The sequence below is a fragment of the Ailuropoda melanoleuca genome, chromosome 13, assembly GCF_002007445.2.
Source record: "Ailuropoda melanoleuca isolate Jingjing chromosome 13, ASM200744v2, whole genome shotgun sequence".
Classification (NCBI taxonomy): Eukaryota; Metazoa; Chordata; class Mammalia; order Carnivora; family Ursidae; genus Ailuropoda; species Ailuropoda melanoleuca.
The window spans coordinates 773,053-795,434 of NC_048230.1; the positions used below are offsets into that span (position 1 = coordinate 773,053).

General features: G+C 51.9%; 1 protein-coding gene across 6 annotated transcripts in view; it reads right to left on the bottom strand.

The window, feature by feature from the left end:
- Positions 1 to 10,550: 10,550 nt before the first annotated feature.
- RAP1GAP2 (RAP1 GTPase activating protein 2) overlaps positions 10,551 to 22,382 on the bottom strand; it is a 177,507-nt gene continuing 165,675 nt past the window's right edge. For all 6 annotated transcript variants that reach the window (XM_034640330.1, XM_034640331.1, XM_034640333.1 and 3 more), the window contains 6 exons: positions 20,281 to 20,394; positions 19,925 to 20,042; positions 19,387 to 19,513; positions 16,048 to 16,124; positions 15,610 to 15,648; positions 10,551 to 14,723 (listed from right to left, as the gene is read on the bottom strand). In XM_034640330.1, coding sequence (XP_034496221.1) covers positions 15,640 to 15,648; positions 16,048 to 16,124; positions 19,387 to 19,513; positions 19,925 to 20,042; positions 20,281 to 20,394 — 445 coding nt within the window. In that variant the 3' untranslated portion in view covers positions 10,551 to 14,723; positions 15,610 to 15,639. The remainder of the gene's footprint in view (positions 14,724 to 15,609; positions 15,649 to 16,047; positions 16,125 to 19,386; positions 19,514 to 19,924; positions 20,043 to 20,280; positions 20,395 to 22,382) is intronic.

Consider the following 22,382-nt stretch of genomic DNA (forward strand, 5'->3'; position numbering starts at 1 on the left):
AATGGCAAAAATAGACAAGGCAAGAAACAACAATTGTTGGAGAGGATGTGGAGAAAGGGGATCCCTCCTACATTGTTGGTGGGAGTGCAAGTTCGTACAGCCACTCTGGAAAACAGTGTGGAGGTCCCTTAAAAAGTTAAAAATTGAGCTACCTATGACCCAGCCATTGCAATACTGGGTGTTTAGCCCAAAGATACAGACATAGTGAAGAGAAGGGCCATATGCACCCCAATGTTCATAGCAGCATTGTCCACAATAGCCAAAGCATGGAAGGAACCGAGATGCCCTTCAACAGATGACTGGATTAAGAAGCTTTGGTCCATATATACTGGAATATTACTCAGCTATCAGAAAGAACGAGTTCTCAACATTTGCTGCAACATGGACGACACTGGAGGAGATAATGATAAGTGAAATAAGTCAAGCAGAGAAAGACAATTATATGATTTCTCTCATCTATGGACCATAAGAACTAGGAAGATCAGTAGGGGAAGAAAGAGATAAAGGAAGGGGGGGTAAACAGAAGGGGGAATGAAGCATGAGAGACTATGGACTATGAGAAACAAACAGGGCCTCAGAGGGGAGGGGGGTGGGGGAATGGGATAGACGTGATGGGTAGTAAGGAGGGCACGTATTGCATGGTGCACTGGGTGTTATACGCGACTAATGAATCATCAAACTTTACATCGGAAACCTGGGATGTACTGTCTGGTGACTTACATAATATAATAAAAAACACTTAAAAAAAAAGTCCGAAAGCAGCACATGAAAAAAGAACAAGTTAGGATGTGTTCTTAGTTCTTCTGCTATTACCAGTATGACTCTGGAAACCTGGCCTGTGGTACCCACTGTCAGTAACGCTGAACATGCTTTTTCTGTGACTACACAGGCAGCCCATGACACTGCTGACCAAAAGGGCCCTAATAATGCCACTTGAGCCATGGGTGACTGGGCTCAGAGTTGGGATATATTCATACGGCTCACCCTGGGTTATAGACATGTGAGCACTGAATCACCCAGCACCCCTCTGTCGGGGACAGAAAAATCACTCTAAACAGAACCAACCCACCTGTACCAGAAATATGGGATGGATGTCCCTGGAACTACATGGTCATTCTGTCACACTAAAGGATAGCAACGAGTTTGACGCTGCCTGGTCACACCACCTAGATATTTATTGGGAAGCCCTGAATGGAGCCCAGTGGTTGTGTGGCACAGATCTGTGGACACGGCTTCCACCTGGGTGGCTGGGCTTCTGCACCCTGGCCTTTCCCTGGGCATAAGGGCGAATCGGCCCCATCATAACAGCAGTCGCCACCCTCCCTCTCCTCAAGGCCAGACGGGCATGTTCTGTTTTCCACTGGTCATTTGGCCATGTTTGTTCCTTCCAGTGGCCTGGAGGACATTGTAACCCACACAGAAGCCCTTACTAAATTCACCCTGCAAGCCTTACCTGACCGCCAGTAAGGGAAAAGCCTGCCCTTACCGAACAGTAAGATATCTTTAATGAGAAAAGCTGTCCTCAACAAAGGATCACCTGGACTTTATCATTGCCTCACAAGGACACACCTGTGCCATTATCCAAGCAGAATGCTGTGTGTTTATACCTGACGAAACTACTAAGGGACCATCTCCATTAAATCACATGAAGAAACAACTAAGTATGTGGAGTTATCTGACCCCCAACCTAGAGGACTTAATAAATCAATGATTCAGGTCATGGGGCTCTTAATTTTAAAAATTGTGACTCATTTTAGGAATCATTATCTTAATCTGTTTTTTCTTGCATGTGTCTAAACTGTTGTTGTGGCATCTGCCTCCAGTGCAGCCAGAGAGCCACCCAACAAGCCACCTCCATGCTAGTAAAACCCTTGGGGACTGCTCTGGCACACTGCAAAAGAGAGCTACATATCATTATAAGAGCCAGTCACAAGAGGTAAAGCATTGGAGGAGGTCGTCCAGAGGATATGACCGCCATCTCACGCGTGAGCTGAACCAAGGCAACTGGAGGCTCCTCCCCGCCTCCCCTGTCCTGGATTTCAAAGCACATTTACGCATTCTGCCTCCTTCCTGCCCTAAAAGCTGCCTCGGGACACAGACTCGAGATAGTGATGTGCTGTTGAGACCATCCGGATGTACGTGACTGGATGTACCATCTGGTAGACAGGGCTGAACCCAGTGAAGGCCTCTGTAGAAACTTAGGATTCTCCCAGGTGGGTGTGAAGATCTGCTCATTTTGCAGCCGCGCAGGCCAAGCCTCGTAAGCAAGTCCCCTTGCTTATTAAAGCTGCCGCCTACCAATGTGGAGGGCTCTGCTCGTCGGTCTGTCCTTGCCCCCCAAGTACGGGGGCCCATTTCAGACTTCACCCAGGAAACTCCCAAGGCTATGAACCCACAGGGCGCGAGAAGAGGTGGTCGCCAGACGAAGCCACGGGGCACCGGGTGCTGCGGTCCGCCCTGCCCCGCAGGCGCTGGGCACTGGAGACGCCGCGCCCCGCAGGCGTCCGGCGCTGGCTGAGCGGCGACGGGGCTGAAGACCGAGCGCCAGCGCACGCATGCGCCTCGAGAGCTCGGCCCCTAGCGCTGCGGCCAGGAGCCAAGCTCTTCCTCCCACCGTGTCTCTCTTGCTCCCTCTACTGACAAGCTTCGCATCATGGCCCGCAGGAAGTACCGACAGGACCCAGATCCATTTTACGGTCTGGGCAGGGGACGGAAACCTCGGTGCGGAGACCAACTCAGCCGGTCTTCAGGGAGAGAATAAAGCCGAACAAAAAACCATCACAAATCCGTCAGGAAAAGAACTACCACCCTAGAATGAAACAAAACACAGAGCTGCACGGAGAGGAAAGCAGAGGGCGAGAGACAGGGGAGAGGTCTGACGACCTTTGCTGTCCTTCCAGTCGCCGGGCTGCATGCCTGTCCTTGAATTCTAGGAGACTCCTCTGTCTCTTTGTAATAAATGCCTCCTTTTTTGTCAGCTTAAACTAGCTTGAGCTGGCTTCAACCCTGCAACAAAGTCATCCTAGTCAATCCAGGCCAGCAATAATAAGTCGCCAAATTAAAATCTCAGTTAATCACTTTGTCATTGCCAGGTCCTTGTAGTAGGTTACAGTTGCTTGCACCTGCGGTGGTCTTACCCTGTCCAGTTTTCGGAAGCACTCTTCCTTAGGGGCAAGCACTAAAATTAAACAAGTTAAAATCCTTTTCCATTAGAGTCACTACTGCACTCTAGGTGGTGTCGCTGGACTTCATCTCGGCCCCGTTGTCCATTTTCCCTGGACATTTCCTCAGATTCCTTATTAGTGGTCAGTTCTTGTAAAACCTACCAACTGATATTTTAGAGCAAGGCTGTAAAGACTTCCTTGTTAGTCTTATATTTGATTTTTTTTTAATGTACTGTCTTGCAGGGGATTAGTAAAATCCATCTGATCTAATAACTGGGGTAGGTTTTCTACCATCTTTCTGCACTTTTCCGTGACGCAGGCTCACTTCATCTAATCCTTCATCCGCACAGTGATTTGATGGGACACTGTTTATGTTGCAGCTTGTTTTATCGGTTCTTAGATGTGGGCTGCTAGGCGTTACTCTCCCACTTGATGGAGTCAAGTCATCGCCACGGTCTTCACCTACTGTAGTTACTAGATTATTTGGCCTTTCACATCGTCAGTGGTAGGGAACATCCCACCCATGGGGGTTATTTCCAGCTGCTTCCAGCAGCTCCTCTTTGTCCCCAGGTCGCCAAGAGATTTCTGTACCCTCATGCCACATCTTTTGTCTGATCATTTGTTTGGATTTGGAGGAAGATGCTCTGATTTTTGACTTTCTCAACATCTGATTTTTCTTTTCAACAAATCCCTTCTGTCTCATGCGCGATGCTCATGTTTTCTCCCGGTGTTTCTCACTGCAGAACACCCTTCTCACTCACACAGTCATAATGCATTTTCATCTTAACGTACTCCTCACAAGCTTCGTGGTGTATGTGTACTTCTCTATTCTGTTCCTTTTCATTGTCCTGCAAGATCCTGTGTCTTGTTGGGACAGACATTTCTTCCACGTTTGTGATAAGGACAATTATGACAATCCCCTTAGTTGCGGGCGGACATCATGCATCCCCCTCCCCTCAAACCCTCACTGCTCCCCACCGCTTTCTCACTGGGCCTGAGACCGCCGTAATAGGAGAGAGACGTACACAGACACTGCAGACTGGATCAGCGGTTCCTGAAGTGAAAAACTGCATTACAATCGTCCTGCCCTTGTTAAAAATGCAGACACCTGGGTCCCACCCAGCCCCATTGAATTCTAATCGCTGGAACAGTGCCTACATTCTGCATTTTAACAATCTCTCCAGGTGATTTTTATGCACCCTAAAGTTGAACTGCTAGGGAAGAAGGCCTCCCCAGATGGGAGCAGTATCCTTTTCCAAGAGTGGAAGGGGCTGGTCTGAAGTTAGGAACAACCTTCCACAGAGTTTCTCGAGACCCTGATGCTTCCAGCAGGTGTTACCTCCACCTGCAGAAATAAAGATCAAAAGTCCCCTTCCAAGGGTCTCTGCCCTTAGGTGTCATAACTGTTTAAGAGTTCATCTCTGAACTTAACCCCGGTTTCCATAAACAGTGCCCACTGTTGAGGAGCAAGAATTCCTGTCCCCTTCCAAGGTCCTTCTAGCCAGACTAAGAATCAAATTGACATGAGACACGTTAATAGGAGAAAATCAAATTTAATAGTGTAGTAAGGGGAATTCACACAGGCATGGAAATTCCAAAGACAGGAAAAATGAGGTCTATGTGTCATCCTGAACTAAGGAGAAGGGGTAGGGGTCTGCGACCTCAGTGGAAAGGAATGGAGGGCAATGAGGAAACGAACAGATGTTTGGTAATCAGATGTTTGCCCTGCTGTACAGATAGGTCACTCAGATAAAATTTCTCTCTGCTAATAACCTTTATTCTGGGAAAGACCCCCAATTTCCAATCTTCTATGTAGTTAAGGGATGGGCAAAAGTTTCTTTTGAGGACGTAGGGTCTTGATTGCTTTGAGCTTAGAATAATCTTCATGCCAAAGTGGTCTATCTTGGGGCAGCCTGCCCTCAGCCCCTATCTACTCCACCAGGGGAACACAGGTGCAACATTAAAAGTTTGAGGGTGCATGTTTGAATGGGTCACAGAAGTGGCCCACCAAATTCACATTTCAAATTCAGAGAAAAACTGAAGTCATTGAAGCCAGCCAAGGAGCCCCACCAGCCTTGCAGAAAGCAAGAGAGAGCCAGCCATGAACCCAATACCCCACCTCACTCCCTAGGTAATCTAAGAGGAGGACTGGCTCCATAAAGGAGAGAGAACATTTGACTTGTCCATCTCTATTCCTCCAACACTGGGCCTCCAACCACATTCCCCAGTGGGTCATGGTAAGGTGAGTGTCTTAATGTTGCCAAGACCACCTGTCTTTTTGCTGCTAGGGCCTGGAGAAGGGAGAAGGGAGGTGCAGAGTGAAGAGAAAGAGTACTAGGATATGGCATAGAGCAGCAGACATTGCTACCTGCTGGCATCAGGAGGATAAGGGAATATCCTGAGAATTGAGTGGAAACCAAGTTGGTAGCAAGGCTTGAAGCTCTTATACCATTAACTGAAGCCTGCAAGGTTGATGTCTTAGAGTAGGAGCTGAGGAAGGGGAGAAATGGGTCCAGCCTGAGCCCTATCTCTCATGGCAGGGGATTTGTGACAAAACAGCAGCATTCAGGGGCACCTGGGGGGCTCAGTCAGAAGAACATCCAACTCATGATTTCAGCTCAGGTCAGGATGTTGGGGTCGTGAAATTGAGCCCCACATTGGGCTCTACACTCAGTGTGGAGTCTGCTTGAGATTCTCTCTCCCTCTGCCTTTGCTTCTCCCCCCATCCCCACTTGCACTCTCTCTCTCCCTCAAAATAAATAAAATCTTTAAAAACAAAACAGGAGTGCCTGGGGGCTGTCGGTTAAGCATCTGCCTTCAGCTCAGGTCATGATCCCAGGGTCCTGGGATTGAGCCCCGCAGTGGGCTCCCTGCTCAGTGGGGAGCCTGCTTCTCCCTCTCCTCCCCACTCATGCTCTCTCTTGCTATCTCTGTCGCTATCTCTGTCTCTCTCTCAAATAAATAAAATTTAAAAAAAAAAAAAACCAGCAGCACTTGCAGGCCTGCCAAGCAAAAGAACCAATGGAAGGTTTGTATTAGAAAAACCAAGAGAAGGGGTTGAACCTCCCCCCCCACTGATGTGGGCCTGCCCACAAATGAGGGTAAGCTGTAACCAACCAAAACTGGGGCAAATTCATATGGCCGTTCTCCAGCGGCAGGGGCATAACTGACTGATGGTCCCAGTGCAACACTCTGAAATCCGTCACTGTGTTCCATGGCTCATCCCAAAGCCAGGGTTCCCACAGGCCACTTCCGCCCAATGGCTGGGTGCAGCAAGGATAGTAATTTGGGACTCATTCTTGTGATATGTGGGACTCCCCTGATGGGTGACCTTGGCTAGAGGACTCCCCAGTGGCCTTGCTGAACTTTTCTTAGAACTGGCCTGACGCCAAAGATGCCCCCACCCCACCTCACTCCCTCCCATCTCTCCTCCGCTCGGGTCAGACCTGCGTCACAGCCCAGCCTTCTACAGAGCTCTCCCCATTTTCTCTCACAGGCCTTTCCCCAAGTACGTCTTCTCCCTGTCTTGGTGTCCACTTTGCCGAGTGCCCATGCTAACACCCATGAGTTCACTCTTTCAGCAGCAGTCTCAAAATAAGAGCTCTCTTCTCCACCCCAGCACTGGTGTAGTAGAGCAGAGGAGAAGGAGGGGTGTGGATGTGGGACAGATGAGCCCCCCGTCAAAGAAAAATTGCACCACAGTTCAACAGGGAAGGACAACTTTATTCAAGACTATTGCAATAAGGGAGAGAGATTGAACTCCATTTCAAATACAACAGGGACACATGGGGATTCTAGCCAATGGGCAGGGTGAGGAACTGGATGGGAAAGTACTAAGAAGAACTAGGTTAAATAGCAAGAGCAGGAGGAAGAAACATGATTGGATACCAAGAATGGGGGGCTTCTCAATAAAACAGTCTAACAGGATTCTTTGCTAAAACTGAGCTGGGCAGGCCAAAGACAAGCCAAGGACGACATCTCATTGAAAAGAGGGCTCAGAGGAGCCTGACTGAAGTTCAGGCAAGGGGAGAGTCCTTGCCACATGCTGAACCAAAACTCCAGCCCACCGGCCTGCCTATTCTGGAGGGTTGGCAGGGGAGGGGGCTTGGAATCCAATGTGAATTGAAGTTTAAAACAAACAGAACTGAGTCTGAACTGAAAGGAAACGGTTTTCATAACTGATAGCTATTGCAGAGTTTCAGAATTGGACTGGGATTTGTTACTGGAGCAGCCCTTCACCCCCCAGGGCAAAGAAGGGCTGGGCAGAGCACAGCCCATAGCACCGCCGGACACGGCGGGCACTCGAGAAGCGAGATTGAAGGAAATCCCGAGCATGGCCTGAGCAGGCTCCTCAGGAAAGCGTTTCTCATGCGGCAGGAAGAATAACGTCCCCCAATACACTCAATGACTGCTGCGAGCTGCCAGATGCTGCGGTGGGGGAAACAGGTTTCAGGAGTCCTGAGAATGAGTCCCATCTAGTGGACAGAACGCGTAAACACAGCAGAACGGTGACAAGTGAGCTTGCAGGGAGGCTCCGAAGGTTTGAAGGGACAGTGGCTGGCCCACCCGCATAGTGCTCATGCCTCGTACAGCACTGTCCCCCATAGGCAGCAAATGTTCTACCTCCACAAAGGCGCTGGGGAATCGGTGATCCCTCAGCTTCTAGGAAGACAGCTTGAACCCAGGAAGCAGCCAAATCACGCGGTGCAGACAGCGTGGGGCGTCTGTGAAAGATGAAGCTTCACTTGCCCTCAGGGGGACTCCACAGACGGAGCCGGAAACTCTGAGAAACAAGGTTCCAGTGAGGCACCGCACAGCCAGGTGTGGCGAGCGCAGCCCAGGATGCTGCAGGCACGGGCTCCAAGCAGGGCAGGGCAACCAAAGACCGCCGGAACCCACTTTCCTGGGTGTGTCCTTGTGCACCTAGAACCCCACAGTCCGAAACTTACCTTCATACTGAAGTCAGCACATCCATGCAAATCTGCATCAAATTTAGGTTCCAAACTGCAATTGGATTCTGATGCTTTAAGTGAAATGTGGATAATAATAGCACCTGACTCCGTGGGGTGCTTGGGTGCCTAAATGAGATAATACAGTCAGTCCCGCTCTAACACTTGTTGGAAAACGGAAATTTGACCTGATGCAATTGATATAGTAGGGGGGACATTAGAGTCTTACCCAAACCGCACGTCTGATGATGCAACTCATCCACCAGAAGTCCTAGGTGAACTCAGAAAACCGCCGCTGGCTGAATTCAAGCCGCGTGGGAGCACACAAACCTAGCACACACCCCGCACATCTGCCAGCTCCCCGGCACAACTACTGTGTGCGGTGAGCCCCACGCAGCTGCATCTGTGCTCCCGTGGTCCGGCCGACTGCAGGGAATTCTCCTTCCCCCTCTTCACAGGAACCCACAGCGCCTGCTTCCGCAATCTAACCTCACGTCTGTGACAAAGTAAAGAGCTCTATTTATTGTAGTATTTATTTCTTAATCATTTAACGTGTGTAAAACTGTGCTACCATTTTCTTTAACCTTTTTCTTTGTATGTGTCACTGACAACGTTTTTGAGTGTTGTGTCCCGAGCCCTACCTCCCATAAGCCTTGTGCTTGCAGCTCTGCTTGGCGTTGTGGTGTTCAGGAGCCAGGAAGTCATGTTGTAGAACTGAGTGCGTAAGTAAAACACCTGGCTGCTATTATGATCACAGTAACGATTATTATTGAACCTCTTGAATAACACTTGCCATTTTTTTTCTAAGTTCTTCCCCAATTATGAATTGACTTTATCCTCATGCTTTGTTTGTGAATTATTTTTCTGATTATACATAAAGGAAAATGCAAACCCAGACATGTAACTTGCCCAAGATCACACTACCAAGTCCCAGCCAAAAAAGGCCTGTTCCTCGACTTCAAATTTCTTAAGAAAAAAAAAATGCAGATATTACTTGTAAAACCTACATCCAAACATTGTAAAGCAAAAGGTACATAAGAGCATGGCCATTTGGGAGTCAAGGTGGATGGGAGAGAGGGCATTTCATCATAAAAGAATCCTTGAGGGGCGCCTGGGTGGCACAGCGGTTGGGCGTCTGCCTTCGGCTCAGGGCGTGATCCCGGCGTTATGGGATCTAGCCCCAACGTCAGGCTTCTCTGCTATGAGCCTGCTTCTTCCTCTCCCACTCCCCCTGCTTGTGTTCCCTCTCTTGCTGGCTGTCTCTATCTCTGTCGAATAAATAAATAAAATCTTTAAAAAAAAAAAAAAAGAATCCTTGAAGAGGTGACTTAGGAATGTGGAAAAAGAGTGGGTGGAATGAAGAAAGTTATATGATGGAGACAAATCAGTGGATAGCAGGTGTCTCAAATTCAAGATGCCGACAGGGACCAAACAAACAGGAATAAAAGAAATGCTCCAAGTGTAACTGGGTGTTTACCCCAAAGATACAGATGTAGTGAAGAGAAGGGCCATATGCACCCCAATGTTCATAGCAGCATTGTCCACAATAGCTAAATCCTGGAAGGAGCCGAGATGCCCTTCAACAGATGACTGGATTAAGAAGCTGTGGTCCATATATACAATGGAATATTACTCAGCTATCAGAAAGAACGAATTCTCAACATTTGCTGCAACATGGACGGCACTGGAGGAGATAATGCTAAGTGAAATAAGTCAAGCAGAGAAAGACAATTATCATATGATTTCTCTCATCTATGGAACATAAGAACTAGGATGATCGGTAGGGGAAGAAAGGGATAAAGAAAGGGGGGGTAATCAGAAGGGGGAGTGAAACATGAGAGACTATGGACTATGACAAACAAACTGAGGACTTCAGAGGGGAGGGGGATGGGGGAATGGGATAGACCGGTGATGGGTAGTAAGGAGGGCACGTGTTGCATGGTGCACTGGGTGTTATACGCAACTAATGAATCATCGAACTTTACATCGGAATCCGGGGATGTACTGTATGGTGACTAACATAATATAATAAAAAATCATTAAAAAAAAAAAAGAAAAGAAAAGAAATGCTCCAAGTGTAAACGGTAGAGAAGGCTGGGGCCTGCAGTGACTCAAGTCTCACCAGAGGGGTAGCCTCTGGGGAGCGCTGACCAACTTGTGCCACCCCTACGGAGTGGATCCAACATCTGATTTTTTAAGAGAAGCAAAAAATTCAGATTTTATATGATATTTCTAGGTTGGGTTGTTTTTTTCATTTTAATTGTGGTCTCAACATCAACCGTTTTCTAAACATCGGCAACTAATTCAAGTATTCTAAAACACTCTTCAGGCCAAAGTCACACATCTACAGATATGGCTGGTAGGCTGCCAGTATTCAACCTCTGATGAAGATGCCACTCAGGGCTTGGGGCCCCAAGCAAAGAAGTCTGAACGATGATGGACACAAAATATGTTATTTATTGTCAATTTCTGCAAAGACACATTTAAGCAACAAAATATACATTTGTCAACCTTTTAGAATTTTATACATTAACAAATACAATGTGCTACCGTAGCAATAAATTAAATGTACATTATTTACATTACATAGGCAGTCGGGGTCTACGAATCAACTCCTCAAGAAGAGGAAAGAAAGGAAAGTCATCATCACATGGGTCATCATTTCCAAGCTACACTTCTTAGGTTCTATCACACAAAGCAATCTCTTCACACTAGAACATCAGCACTCCCCGGGCCGGAGTGTGGAAGGGTAACGCCCAAGGCGGGGGAGAGCTGGCATACGTGCAAAGGAGCGGGAAGGAGGAACTGACCGTTCCAAGTGGAAATGTTACAAAACCAAAGATGATGGCATCTAAATTCCAGTCTTCCAGCCAAACACCCTCTCCCCAGGGCTGGTAAGGCACAGGACAGAGCCATCGCCCCAGTAGCCTCTCACTAGGCAGGGCTCTGCTGTCCTTGGCCGTAGTGCAGGTGGTCTCCTTCCTCCCAAAGGGGCAGATGGCCCGGCTGAAAGGAGGGAGATGTGGGGTTGGGGGCGGGGGGCAAGGGGCTTGTAGTAAAACAGACATTAGAGCTTATAGAATGCTCTTTGGTGGCCTCGGCCAACTCCACTAACCCACTGTCACCTTGGAGAAAGGGAGATGCCTGGGGAGAAGCCGTGGGTCCTTGCCAGCCACCTACTTGACCCCTGGCTGTCCCCCCACAACAACCTGTCTCTGTTGACTCAGAATCAAATGAGCAAGGTAGTGTTTGCATTGGCACCTTAACCAGTCGGGGTGAGAAAGTGACTCTGGCTCCCACCCTACCTGGGCACAGGAGCCTATGCTTTTATTAAACACTTCGGTTTAAGGATCAGGGAGAACAGAATAGAGTTTTCTTTTACCACTTTTCTTCTGAACTTGAGAAGGGGAAACTGAGGGCTACTAACTGCACTCTGCCCTGGCCTCCACCCCCATTACAGACCAGAGCTGAGGAACTGAGGTTACCAGGAATGGTCCACTAAAATCTCTCTCCTCTCTCATTTTCTTCACTCAAGCCACATCCAAAACCCCAGGGCCCTCACTGGAAAACTGAGCACATCTCCCTCCTGATGGAAAGAAGAGACTGAGGTCCCACCTTGACCGCGGACAGCTCCCAACCAGTGCCCAGGCACTAGCTAACTGGCTCGTCCTAAACTCAGGGCCCCAGCACACGCAGCCACCTGTTCAACCGACCGCGTAGGTAGTGCCGAAGAACGGGCCCCAGGCTGTGGGTTCCAATCCCAGCTTTGCCACTCGTTGGCTGTGCGACCTCCAGCAAGTCATTTTCCCTCACTGGGGCTGAGGTTTCTCAGCTGGATGAGGATATGGATGGATTAGATGTCAAAAGGGGCCCGGAAGGCCTGGACCTTGAGATGATGCCAACAAGGCTGAACCACAGAATATTTTTCACTCATTTTCATTCATTCATCATTTTCCATTCATTAGAAACTCTAGCTCAGACCTTCTATCTCAAGCTCGTTCTGCATCTGTTGTTAAGCATCAACGGAGCAGAGGCATACGAGTGCCCTGCAGAGCCTGACCACTATAGTTTCTTCCCAGAGGCAGAGACGTGTCCAGGAAACACTTCTCCTGTGTCCAGATCACAAGCAGAGTGCCTCAAATACCAGCACGAGCACCATCAGGCGGAGTCTGGTCACAGGGACCAAGGAAACTTGAGCAAATCTTTGAGCCCCAAAACTGGGTGCAGCAATAAAAGGAAACTTTGGCCCAGAGTGGATGCAAGAAAATATGGAGGAAACAGCCTTCAAGAACCCAAGCTGCCTGCCCCATGGTCCAGAGGGGTGAGATGAGACTGCCCACTCCCTGTCCTCCTCCTCCCCGTCAGCTCTAGGACCTCGGGGGCTGGTCATGTCTAGTCTAGAAGCCATAGATGGGCTGGGCTTTCTAGAGAAGGTAAGACAGGACCCAGAGAAAGGGACATTTCAGACAGTGTACCCCCAGTAGCAAACAGAAGGTAGAGACCACTTCTCAGGTCTGTTTTGTAGGGAAATGCCTGTGCCTCCCAGTTTCCCTGGACACACCCAGCCATCCTGGCCACTGCCTCAGAGCCCTCCCAGGAGGTGGGGGTGCAGAAAGAGCAGCCGGAGCAGCGGACGGAGGCAGGTGTGATGTTCCCAAGAAGGACAGGGTGGGGACAACCTGGACCCCCAGACCCCAACACAGCACAGTACAGCCAACGAGCTGCTGTAAACACCAGCTACCCGAGAAGCAAGCCAGAACCTGGAATTGTTGTGGGTTGTTATTGTTGTTGTTGTTGTTTTAAATGCAGTTTGACCTTTCAAGTTCCTCCAGAAAGCCAGCCAACAGAACGCCACCGGAATGCAGTGGGTGCTGCTACAGTGATTTTTAATAAAACCTAAACAGACGTTTGTTGACCTTCTCACTGGAAGAAATTTTACCGGACTAGTCTTTTAAGTAAACACATTTCCCAAATAGCGTGAGGGGAGAGGTCCACCCAGCCTGCAAATAGGATCCCACAATGTCCACAGGAGTGAGAGACAAAGGATCAAGGTTTTGCCCTAATGGCAAAAGCAATGGGGAAACTGTCACATCAGTCAAAAACAAGAATAACATAGACTTGGGATTGCTTTGACTTCGGAATAGGCCCAGATCCCGACGCAAATAAAACATTTGGTAGAAATCCTTGTCATCTGCTCACTGAAGCAGGAGCCCAGCGGGAGGCGCCGGGGCTATCCTGTGTCACAGGGGCCCTCCATGCCCCCAAAGCGGCAGCATCCCCAGGGCTCTGCAGACTCTGTGTGTTACTCAGAGGACACCCCGCCTTAACCTCCACCAGGGCCAGGCTGCAGAAGTGACTTCTCACGCAGCCGACGGGGCTGGGAGAGACACAGGGGAAGGGGGGCCACTCCTGAGAGCGAGCTGACTCTGGCCAGGCGGGCGGGTGGGCGGCGGGCAGCCTCTGAGCTGCATCCAGCTGGGGCCCAGGTCGTAAAAACCCTGCCAGCGTGACCGCTGCCTACAGACCGGCGGTGGAGGGGAACTGGGGGACCACGCACCAACAAGGCCAAAGGGCACAGCAGCTGGAAAGAGCCCCCAAGGTAGCCCTGGGCCCCCCACAGATGCCAGGAGCAGAAATCACAGAAGGACGTCGCTCCTTCCTCATGCCTACCTTCTACGCCCACACATCAACCGAGGCGGACAGGTCACCCCCCACCTCGCCTCCCCGGCTCTGACCTGAGTGGAGGGCTGGAGCAACTCTTCCACGAGCCTCCACAACCAGCGGAGCCCTGATCCCAGCCCCACCCACACCCCACGGTTCTCCTCAGCCAAGGCCCCAGAGCATAGCTCGCCAGCTTGCCCTTCCAGAATTCCTTCCTGCTCCGGGCTGCCCACGCCGCCTGGGGGAAAACAGCTGCCCCGAGGGGACAGACTGGCCCAGGGCTTCTCCCACAGCCACGACGACGCAGAGCCACGTCCACACATGCGCAGCACATGCTGGCCGCAGGGATGGAGGCAACGCTGAGCCCGAGGTCAGCAGATGGGCGAGGAAGCAGCTGCTAGCATAGAAGCGCACAGTTGTGGGAACAACACTGCTGACTCGAGCACGACATCTTGGAGGACGGCTACAAATCTTGGTTCCTGCTACACTGGTCCCTCCGCCACCACTAAATGGCTTCACTGTGCCTGCCACGTCCAGCCACAGTGCTGCCCCGCCCCATGCAGCATCGTGCTGGCGGCCTCCACACCCCACCTCACCGCTCTCTGCCTCTCCAGTCTCTGGCCAAGGCCCCAGGGCCCAGATCCCCCTTGCCCAACTCTTTCCTCTGTGCACAAAACAAGATGACAAATGGGCCAGAAACACATCACACAGGCGGTCAGGAGCAGCGGGAGCCTAGAGGAATGAGGCCTTGTCCAGAGAAGGAGAGTGCTTGCAGGGTGTCTTGGCAACGGGACAGGCAGGATGGTGGCCAGCTCGGGACACGGAGACAGACAGCTGTTCTGGTGGGCAGGTGGCCGGTGGGGCAGCAGGACTGTGACGGTCAGAGTAGTGGATGGCACCCCCAAACTGCTGGAATAGGAGCCTTCTCCGAGACAGAATCGGGGCTTCCCTGGAGGAGAGAAGGAGGGAGAGGATGACCAAACACCGCGTAAGGAAGGGAAGGAGAATGCGTGCCCGCGGCTACAGCCCGCTGAACGGGCTTGGGACAGGAGGGCCAAAGACAAGGGTGCCAGATGCTAGGCAGCACGAGCAGTTGGGCACAAACACTCATGTGGTGAACACAGGGGGGTGAGGGTGAGTGTCAGAATTCCCATTGTCTCTTCTGCTTGTTCACAGATCAGGTTTATACAGTGGGCGGAGCTCTGGCCCCCGCTTGGTTCCAGCTGTGCCTTGTACCCCGCCACCACAGAGCCCCACGCCGGGAGAGGGTTGGGAACTCAAACGGATCTCTAGTAACTTTACCAGCAGGAGGTCAGGCCTTGGTGGTGGCAAACTGGACCCAGGCCCCGCTCTGCTGAAAACCACACACTCCCTCAGCTGAGAAGCCCTCCCTCGGGTCATCCCACACAATGTTGAGGGGGCTGGGGCATCTCTGAGCAGGCAGGGAGGACACATTTCAGCCCAGAGCCCTGGCCGAAGACAAAAGGAGGGAAAGGCTACCAAGAACAGGGAGACAAGGGGACAAACTGAGGAATCCCCTGTCGGAGGGAAGGAGGTCAGCTCTGGGCTACTGCCCCCTGCCTGCTGGAACTGGGCCCTTCCCAGGGCAGGGAGACCAACTCAGTGAGTCTGGCACAATCGCATCAGGCACCCTTCCCGCCTGCACCCGAGGCCATCTGCAGCCTTCTTCCATCCAGACCCTGGGCCCAGCACAGAGGCTTCAGGAAGAGGTGAGCGGCCCTCCCCAGCTCAGGAACCCTCTGGCCACTAGTACCCTGATCTTAAAGTGGACACACCTGCCCTCGTGGCCACAGCAGAATAAACACTGGACCCACCTTTGACAAGCGAAGGACTCCTCTTTCACATTAGTGACCCTGTTTCAAGAAAAACCCATACAAGAGTTTTAAATAACTAGACAACATAAGCCCCACCGACCGCGGCTTCTGTGCGCTCAGCTCTCAGCTCTCTGGTGAGCGAAGGAAGGGACGTGAGGCCCCAGGAGCCAGGAGTTCCCAGCTCACACCTGTGTGCGTCCAAGGCTGTGACTCTAACACAGGAGGAGGGTGAGGTGGCTGGCACCCCAGGCCCATGTCTGCACCATGCAGGGACTCCAGCATCACCCCTAGGTCTGACCAGAGCTCTCCTTTCTCCCAGTGGGCTGTGTGAGGCACCCCCTTCCTCCAGCCCCCAGCAAGGACAGCTGGCTTTGGGAGAGGGCTGGAATGTGGAATGCGGGAGGTTCCTCCATTAACCCTCATACCCCTAATCCTTACCGCACTAGAGCTGGCATGGCTGAGCTTATCAAAGCGGAATTTCAGGTTTGACCTCGGAGAGTTTCTGCTTTTGGCATCTAGGAAAAAGAAGAGTCCATGAAAAGTGGGCCAAGCTGAAGAGGTCACGAGGGCTGTGTGTGGGGTGCGGGGGACCTACCCCCTCCCCCGGGAACTCCAGCTGACCCGCAGCAATTTGTCAGAGCTAACTCTCAAATCTTTAGGAATTTTTAGAAATGTGGGCTGGTTGATAAACCCAGGCATTTTTTAAAAAATTAAATTATAAAAGCTTACAATTCAATAATCATATTCATCAAAGATAATAAATACTCAAAAGTCCTCACTCCCTAATTCTTTCACTGCCTTTTAACATTATCTGCTCTCGTCGGTTACTTATGTCCGTGGCGTCCGTCTGGCGCATCCGCCCCGCCCCGCAGCGCACTGGGAGCCGGGGCTCAGCCGTGGCCAAGCCATGGCCGAGCACGCACACCACGGAAACCAGTGGACACTACAAAATCAGGCCTCGACTTACTGTTTCATTGTCTAGGCTTCAACTCATGCAGAAAATGTCAAAAAATACAGATGAAATTTGAAAATGTGTTGCGTCCACAGCCACGACATTAGGCCCGCCACACACCCCGGAGTCTGTTCTCAGAGGACCGGTCTCACCTGAGAACCAGCATGTGATTCAGCAAAGCTGCTTACGTCTCTGACAAAACATCAATCATCAGTCGTGTCAGAACTACACCTGCTGGTCATCTGCAACTTCCAGTCGCCAACAAATACAAAGGTTAGACAGACACCAATCAGAGTGCTTGGTAAGTTCAATTGGCAATACGGGATTTAGAACAAAGAATTCTAATGTATCATTATTTATATCAAGAAAGTTTACAATAGGGGCGCCTGGGTGGCACAGTGGTTAAGCGTCTGCCTTCAGCTCAGGGCGTGATCCTGGCGTTATGGGATCGAGCCCCACATCAGGCTCCTCCGCTTTGAGCCTGCTTCTTCCTCTCCCACTCCCCCCTTGTGTTCCCTCTCTCGCTGGCTGTCTCTATCTCTGTCGAATAAATAAATAAAATCTTTAAAAAAAAAAAAGTTTACAGTAAACGAGCATGTGCACACATGCGCGTGTGTGCGGCGGGGGAGCCGGGCGTGGACCACCACCAGCACACCACTGGCAGGGGGCTGCTCAGCTTTCTGGCTCTCCTCCGGCCGAGGGCGTCTACAGGTCAGCACACTCCACCCACAGGCTGCTGGCTTCTTCTGATGCTTCAGAGCAGGGGTGCCAGCCAGCAGCGTGAGGAGCTCTCAGTCGGACCTGCCAATCCCCTCTCGGGGCCCTGGGTGTCCAGGTGTGACATGACCAATGGTGGGGGCACCAGAGACTACAGAAGACTGGACATCAGGCCCTCCCAAGGGACCCCCATCCGCTTGGCCCGTCTCTCCCCAGATGCAGCCAAGCAGCTTACAACAGGTTTGCAAAGGTCTGCAAACTGACCCTGGTCCTGCAGGCTCCCAGCACGGCCTCCGCGAGGCTGGCAGCAGGAGGCAGCCGGGGTTCAGTACTGCGCGGGGAAAGGGCTGCAGAGAAGCCCGCCATGTGCGGTAGGAAGCACGGGGTGGAGTCCCCAGGCCCGTTTGAGGTCCCCTTCTGCCCCGGGTGACCTTCAGCTAGTGGCAGACCCTCTCGAAAGCTCCTCTTACTCAGAACCTTATTCACTTTGGTATTTATTTAATACCAAGTAGGAGCCAGGTTTGGTTACAGATTCTTTCACTCATTCCATCAATATTTAATGAAGCCTTATTTTTAAAAAATCAGGGTATTTATATTAGAGCAAAGAGTCTGGGCCTTTGGGGGTTTTACAGATGGGGAGACTGAGGCTCAGAGAGGTGAGCCTGTCCTTGCCACAGCCAGGACTGGAACCCAGCTCTGCAGCAGCCCAGCACAGGCGCTGAGTGAAAGGAAGCGCGTGAACTCGCACTCTGGGTGTGTCTGTCATCCGACAAGTTTCTCAGCCTCAGCCTAGTGACATTTCAGGCCAGATAATCCCTGGGGGGGAGGGGGGTTGGCTCCGTACTTTGTCGGATGTTTAAGCAGCATCAAGTCCCCTCCCACAATCATGAAAACCAGAAACGTCTCCAGTTATTGTCAAATGTGCCCTGGGGAGCAGTGTGCCCCGAGTCGAGTACCACTAACTACACTATTGCTTTATTTCTGTTATTTAATCTAACAAACATTCAGGTTAACGGTCCTAAGTCTCTGACAAGTATAAGTTCATCTAATCTTCACACAATCAACCACGTGAGGTAGGAACTATTCCCCTCCCTCCATCCTTTGCTTGGGGAAACTGAGGCACAGAAAGGCTCAGTGACCTGCCTGATGTCGCATCACTAGCAAGTGGCAGATCAAGGATTTGGACCCAAGCTCCACAGTCCTGCGCTTGCCCCCACACGATGCTGCCCTCCTCGAGAGCCAGACACCGAGGCTCTGATTCCTGGGCGACGGGACCCTGCCGTACCTACCGTGCATGTCCCCTCCCCAGAGCTGCCCCTCGTACTCTGCCTGACCACAGGGATCCCAGAACCCCCAAAGGCCCACACTCTTTGCTCTCCCTGTACCCCCACCACGGAGCAGAAAATTTTACCTCCTTGACATGTCTTGAATCTACATCCTTCTCTCATTGCTCCAGACACCCCTGATCCACAGCCCAGCCACCCCCACTGCCCACTACGACCCCTCACTGATCTCCCTCCCTGCATCCACTCCCACAAATCCTGTCTACTCAGCCAGCTGCGGCCACCTAGACCAGACAGCGCTTCTCTACGTAAGACCCTCCAATGGCTTCTCTCGCCAGCAGGACAATACTCAACTCCTTGCCAGTTCTCCATGGTGGCCCCAGCCCAGTGCCAGTGCCGTCTCCTCTCATACCTGTCCCCTCTGCGAACTGCAGCCCAAGAAACCACATGTGGTTCCCTCCAGCTGCAAGACTCACCCTCCTTTGTACCCTTGCACTTGTCACGGCCCTCACTGCACCATAGGTGGCCGGCGTTGGTGATGGGGTGTGGCAAAAGAGCCCCCGCTTTCAAATCCCAACTCCTCTACCAAATCCCTGAACTTCCGGAGCCTCAGTTTCCCCATAAGTAAGGAGATGAGAAGAACACAGGCATCTTAAGGCTGATGAACAGAGGAAGTGAGCTAGCAGAGCTCAAGGGCCTAACACTTCGGGGCTGGAGCGGAAACTGCCTGGTTCAGTGTGGCTGGGGCTCACGCCCACGATCAGTGGTCACGACACAGCCCCTGCCCCTCCAGCCACAGGGTGCACACCCCCAGACCCCACTGACCTGTAGGACTCCGGCTCATGATGATGGGGGTGGCAGCTGCCCCCAGGCTGGGGCTTTCGCTGCTCGGGGACGGGCTGTAGACAAACACCTCCTGCTTGAAGGGTGAGGTCGTGGACGGCTGGCTGCTCTGGGGAGAGAGGCCGGGTGAGTGAGGCCAGCTTCATCCTCAGTGGCCCCACAGGGTGGCCCATGCCACGGCAGGCCCGACACAGTCACTGCCTCCCACTCTCCACGTGGACCTGCCCTGTCTTTCTGCTGCCCCCAGAAGTGCCCCTGACCCTCTCCTCTCCTGCCAGGAACCCCATGGCAGGGATCCCATTAGGTCTGGCCTCTGGACCTCTGTTGCTGTTCCTGTGTCACTCCTAGGGAGTGGAGACAGCTGACTGGCCCACCTCTTTCTTGTTTCCATACTTCCCCTTTTCCCGGTAGAGCCTGGATGAGGCTCTTCCCACCAGCTAGTTTAATGCACACAGCGGGTGTCTGGCTGGGCCCAGGGCACCCCTCCCTGCTCCCCAGGGTTGGATGGAGCCACACCTACCCCGCTGTCACACTCCTCCATGGCCTCGCCCTCCCCCGCCGTGCTGCTGAAGCTGCTGGTGCTGGAGGAGGAGCGGGAGATGTTGGCTCGGCCATTCTCCTTCACCTTTATGAAGGGCCTGTGGGAACAGGAGTCGGGCAGGCCTGGTCACGCACCGAGATCCTCCCCCAGGCAGGGCAGACCTGGCAGAGACTGAGCTTGTCCACCAGTGACTCCCCATGCCCCCTGCCTGCTGGCTTTTGTGTTCCACAGAGTTCTCAAGGCAAAAATGCTGGCTCTCAGCAGAAAGCGTATTCCACGTATTCCAAGGCTCCAAGTGGCTAAAGCCAGCCCTGCCCCCACCCTCGCTCTCTTACTTCTCCTTGTTGGGGCAAATTTCTGGAGAGCTGGGATTGGATGAGGCCTCAGACTTTATTTCTTGAGATGAGTGTGCACCATCCGGGGTCTTGGGGTTGCTGGATGCACTGTCACTAAGGAAACAGGAATAAAGAGGGGTGAGGCCATGGGGCCAGCCCCTAAACCCCCATCCCACCCCCAGGCCTGAGATGGGCCCAACCAGCTCTCAGCACCACACAGCCTGTAGGGTCCCAGCACCCCTGCCAGAGCACAGCTACCAGGACCGCCATCCCCCAAGCCCACCTCAAGCCACAGCGGACAACAGAGTTTTCTGCTCCAGCGGGGCTACGCTAGGCTCCTAGGCAAGTCAAGAGCAATCAAGCAAAAGTCCTGGCTTGATGCCTCCAAGCCCACGTCCACTCCCCACCTACACTGGCTGTCCCACCTGGCAGGGCTCTAAGTCAAGAGTAGGCGGGTCTATGACAGCCACTCCCACAGCAGGGAAATAACCCAAAGCACAGGGACTCTGTGGCGGTGCTGGCTGGGTCACCGTGCGAAACACCCTTCACACAGGCCACTGTATGAGCTCCCTGGATCCGTGGGACGAGGTGGCAGGGAAGGGCATCTTGGTAAATGGGCTACTCTTGGCCAAGGGCCCAAGGGCTTCCTTCTCCCGGAGTTTAACAAAAACCATGTATCGACGCCCACAATTTGTCCTGTGCCCCCTACTGGGGACAAGATGGCCTTGTCCTCGATGCAATTTTTATAGCAGCTTTACTGAGATACGATTCATGTACAATTCACCCACTTAAAGTGTATAATTCAATGCTTTTTAGCATATTCACAGAGTTGTACAACCATCACACTATATAATTTTAGAACATTTTAGACCCCCTTAAAGGAACTCCAGACCCACTCATAACCATTGTCTGTCCTCCCCTCCCCTAGCACCTGGCGACCACGAATCGACTTTCCGCCTCTCTAGATTTGCCCATTCTGGACAGTTCATCCAGACGGAATCCCATGACGTGCTGTGGTCTTTTGTCACTGGCTTCTTTCACTTAGCACGGTCTTTTCAAAGTTCATCTCAGTTGTAGCATATATCAGTACCTTACTCCTTTAAAAATCCCATTTTCCAGTTACACCGCATTTTATGTATCCCTTCACCGAGCGACAGACATCTGGATCATTGCCACTTTGGGCTGCTATGAGTAACGCTGCCAGGAACATCTGTGTGCTAGTTTTCTTGCCGACACATGCGTTCTTTCTCCTGGGCATCTAGCAGGAATGGGGCTGCTGAGTCACGAGGTACTCCGTGTTTAACTCTGCAGAGCTGCCAGGCTGCTTCCCAGAGCCGGTGCGTTAGTTTACACTCCCACCAGCAAAGCCTGAGGATCGGCACTTCTCCGTATCCTTGCCAACACTTGTTGTTATGTGTCTTTTTGATGACAGCCGTGCTAGAGGGGTGAGCGCCTCAGTGCACTTTTAATGAGGCTGCTAATTGCCTCCTCACTGTCCCCGCCGAGCAGGGGTTTGGGCCATGGTGGAGGGCTTCTCCGCACATCTGACACGGCAGACCCTCCCTCCTGGAATTCCTCCACTCCAGGCTTCTTGTCTTCCTTCCCTTTCTCCCCTTGCCCTGAAATACTGGTGTTCCCGAGGCATTCTACACACCTTGGGTGGTTGTATTCGTTGCTCTGTCTTTGAACACCACCTGTGCCCCAGTGACTCCCTTCTGCAGCCAAGGCCTCGCTGCTTGCTCAAGACCTGTCTTCTGACCATCCGAATTCTGCACTTCTCTACCAGGTAGGCTGTAAGGACTCTCACAGGTACTGGTTCCAAACACAGATTTTCATCCCCCTCCATAAACCTGCCCTTCATCCTGCAAGCCCGAGCTCAAGGGTCGGTGCCACCATCCAGGGCAGCAACCTGCAAGCCAACCTAAATGTCTCCCTTTCCCTCACAAGACTGTAAGCTTCTGGAAGGCGGGTTTGTGTCTTCTCTAGTTCTTGCCTGAGCACTGATCCCAGCACGCAGCAAGCAAGCACCGAAACGTTGCTTGCGACCATTATAGGATCAGAGAGACAATTAACAAGAACAGACTAAGTATGATGCAATATGA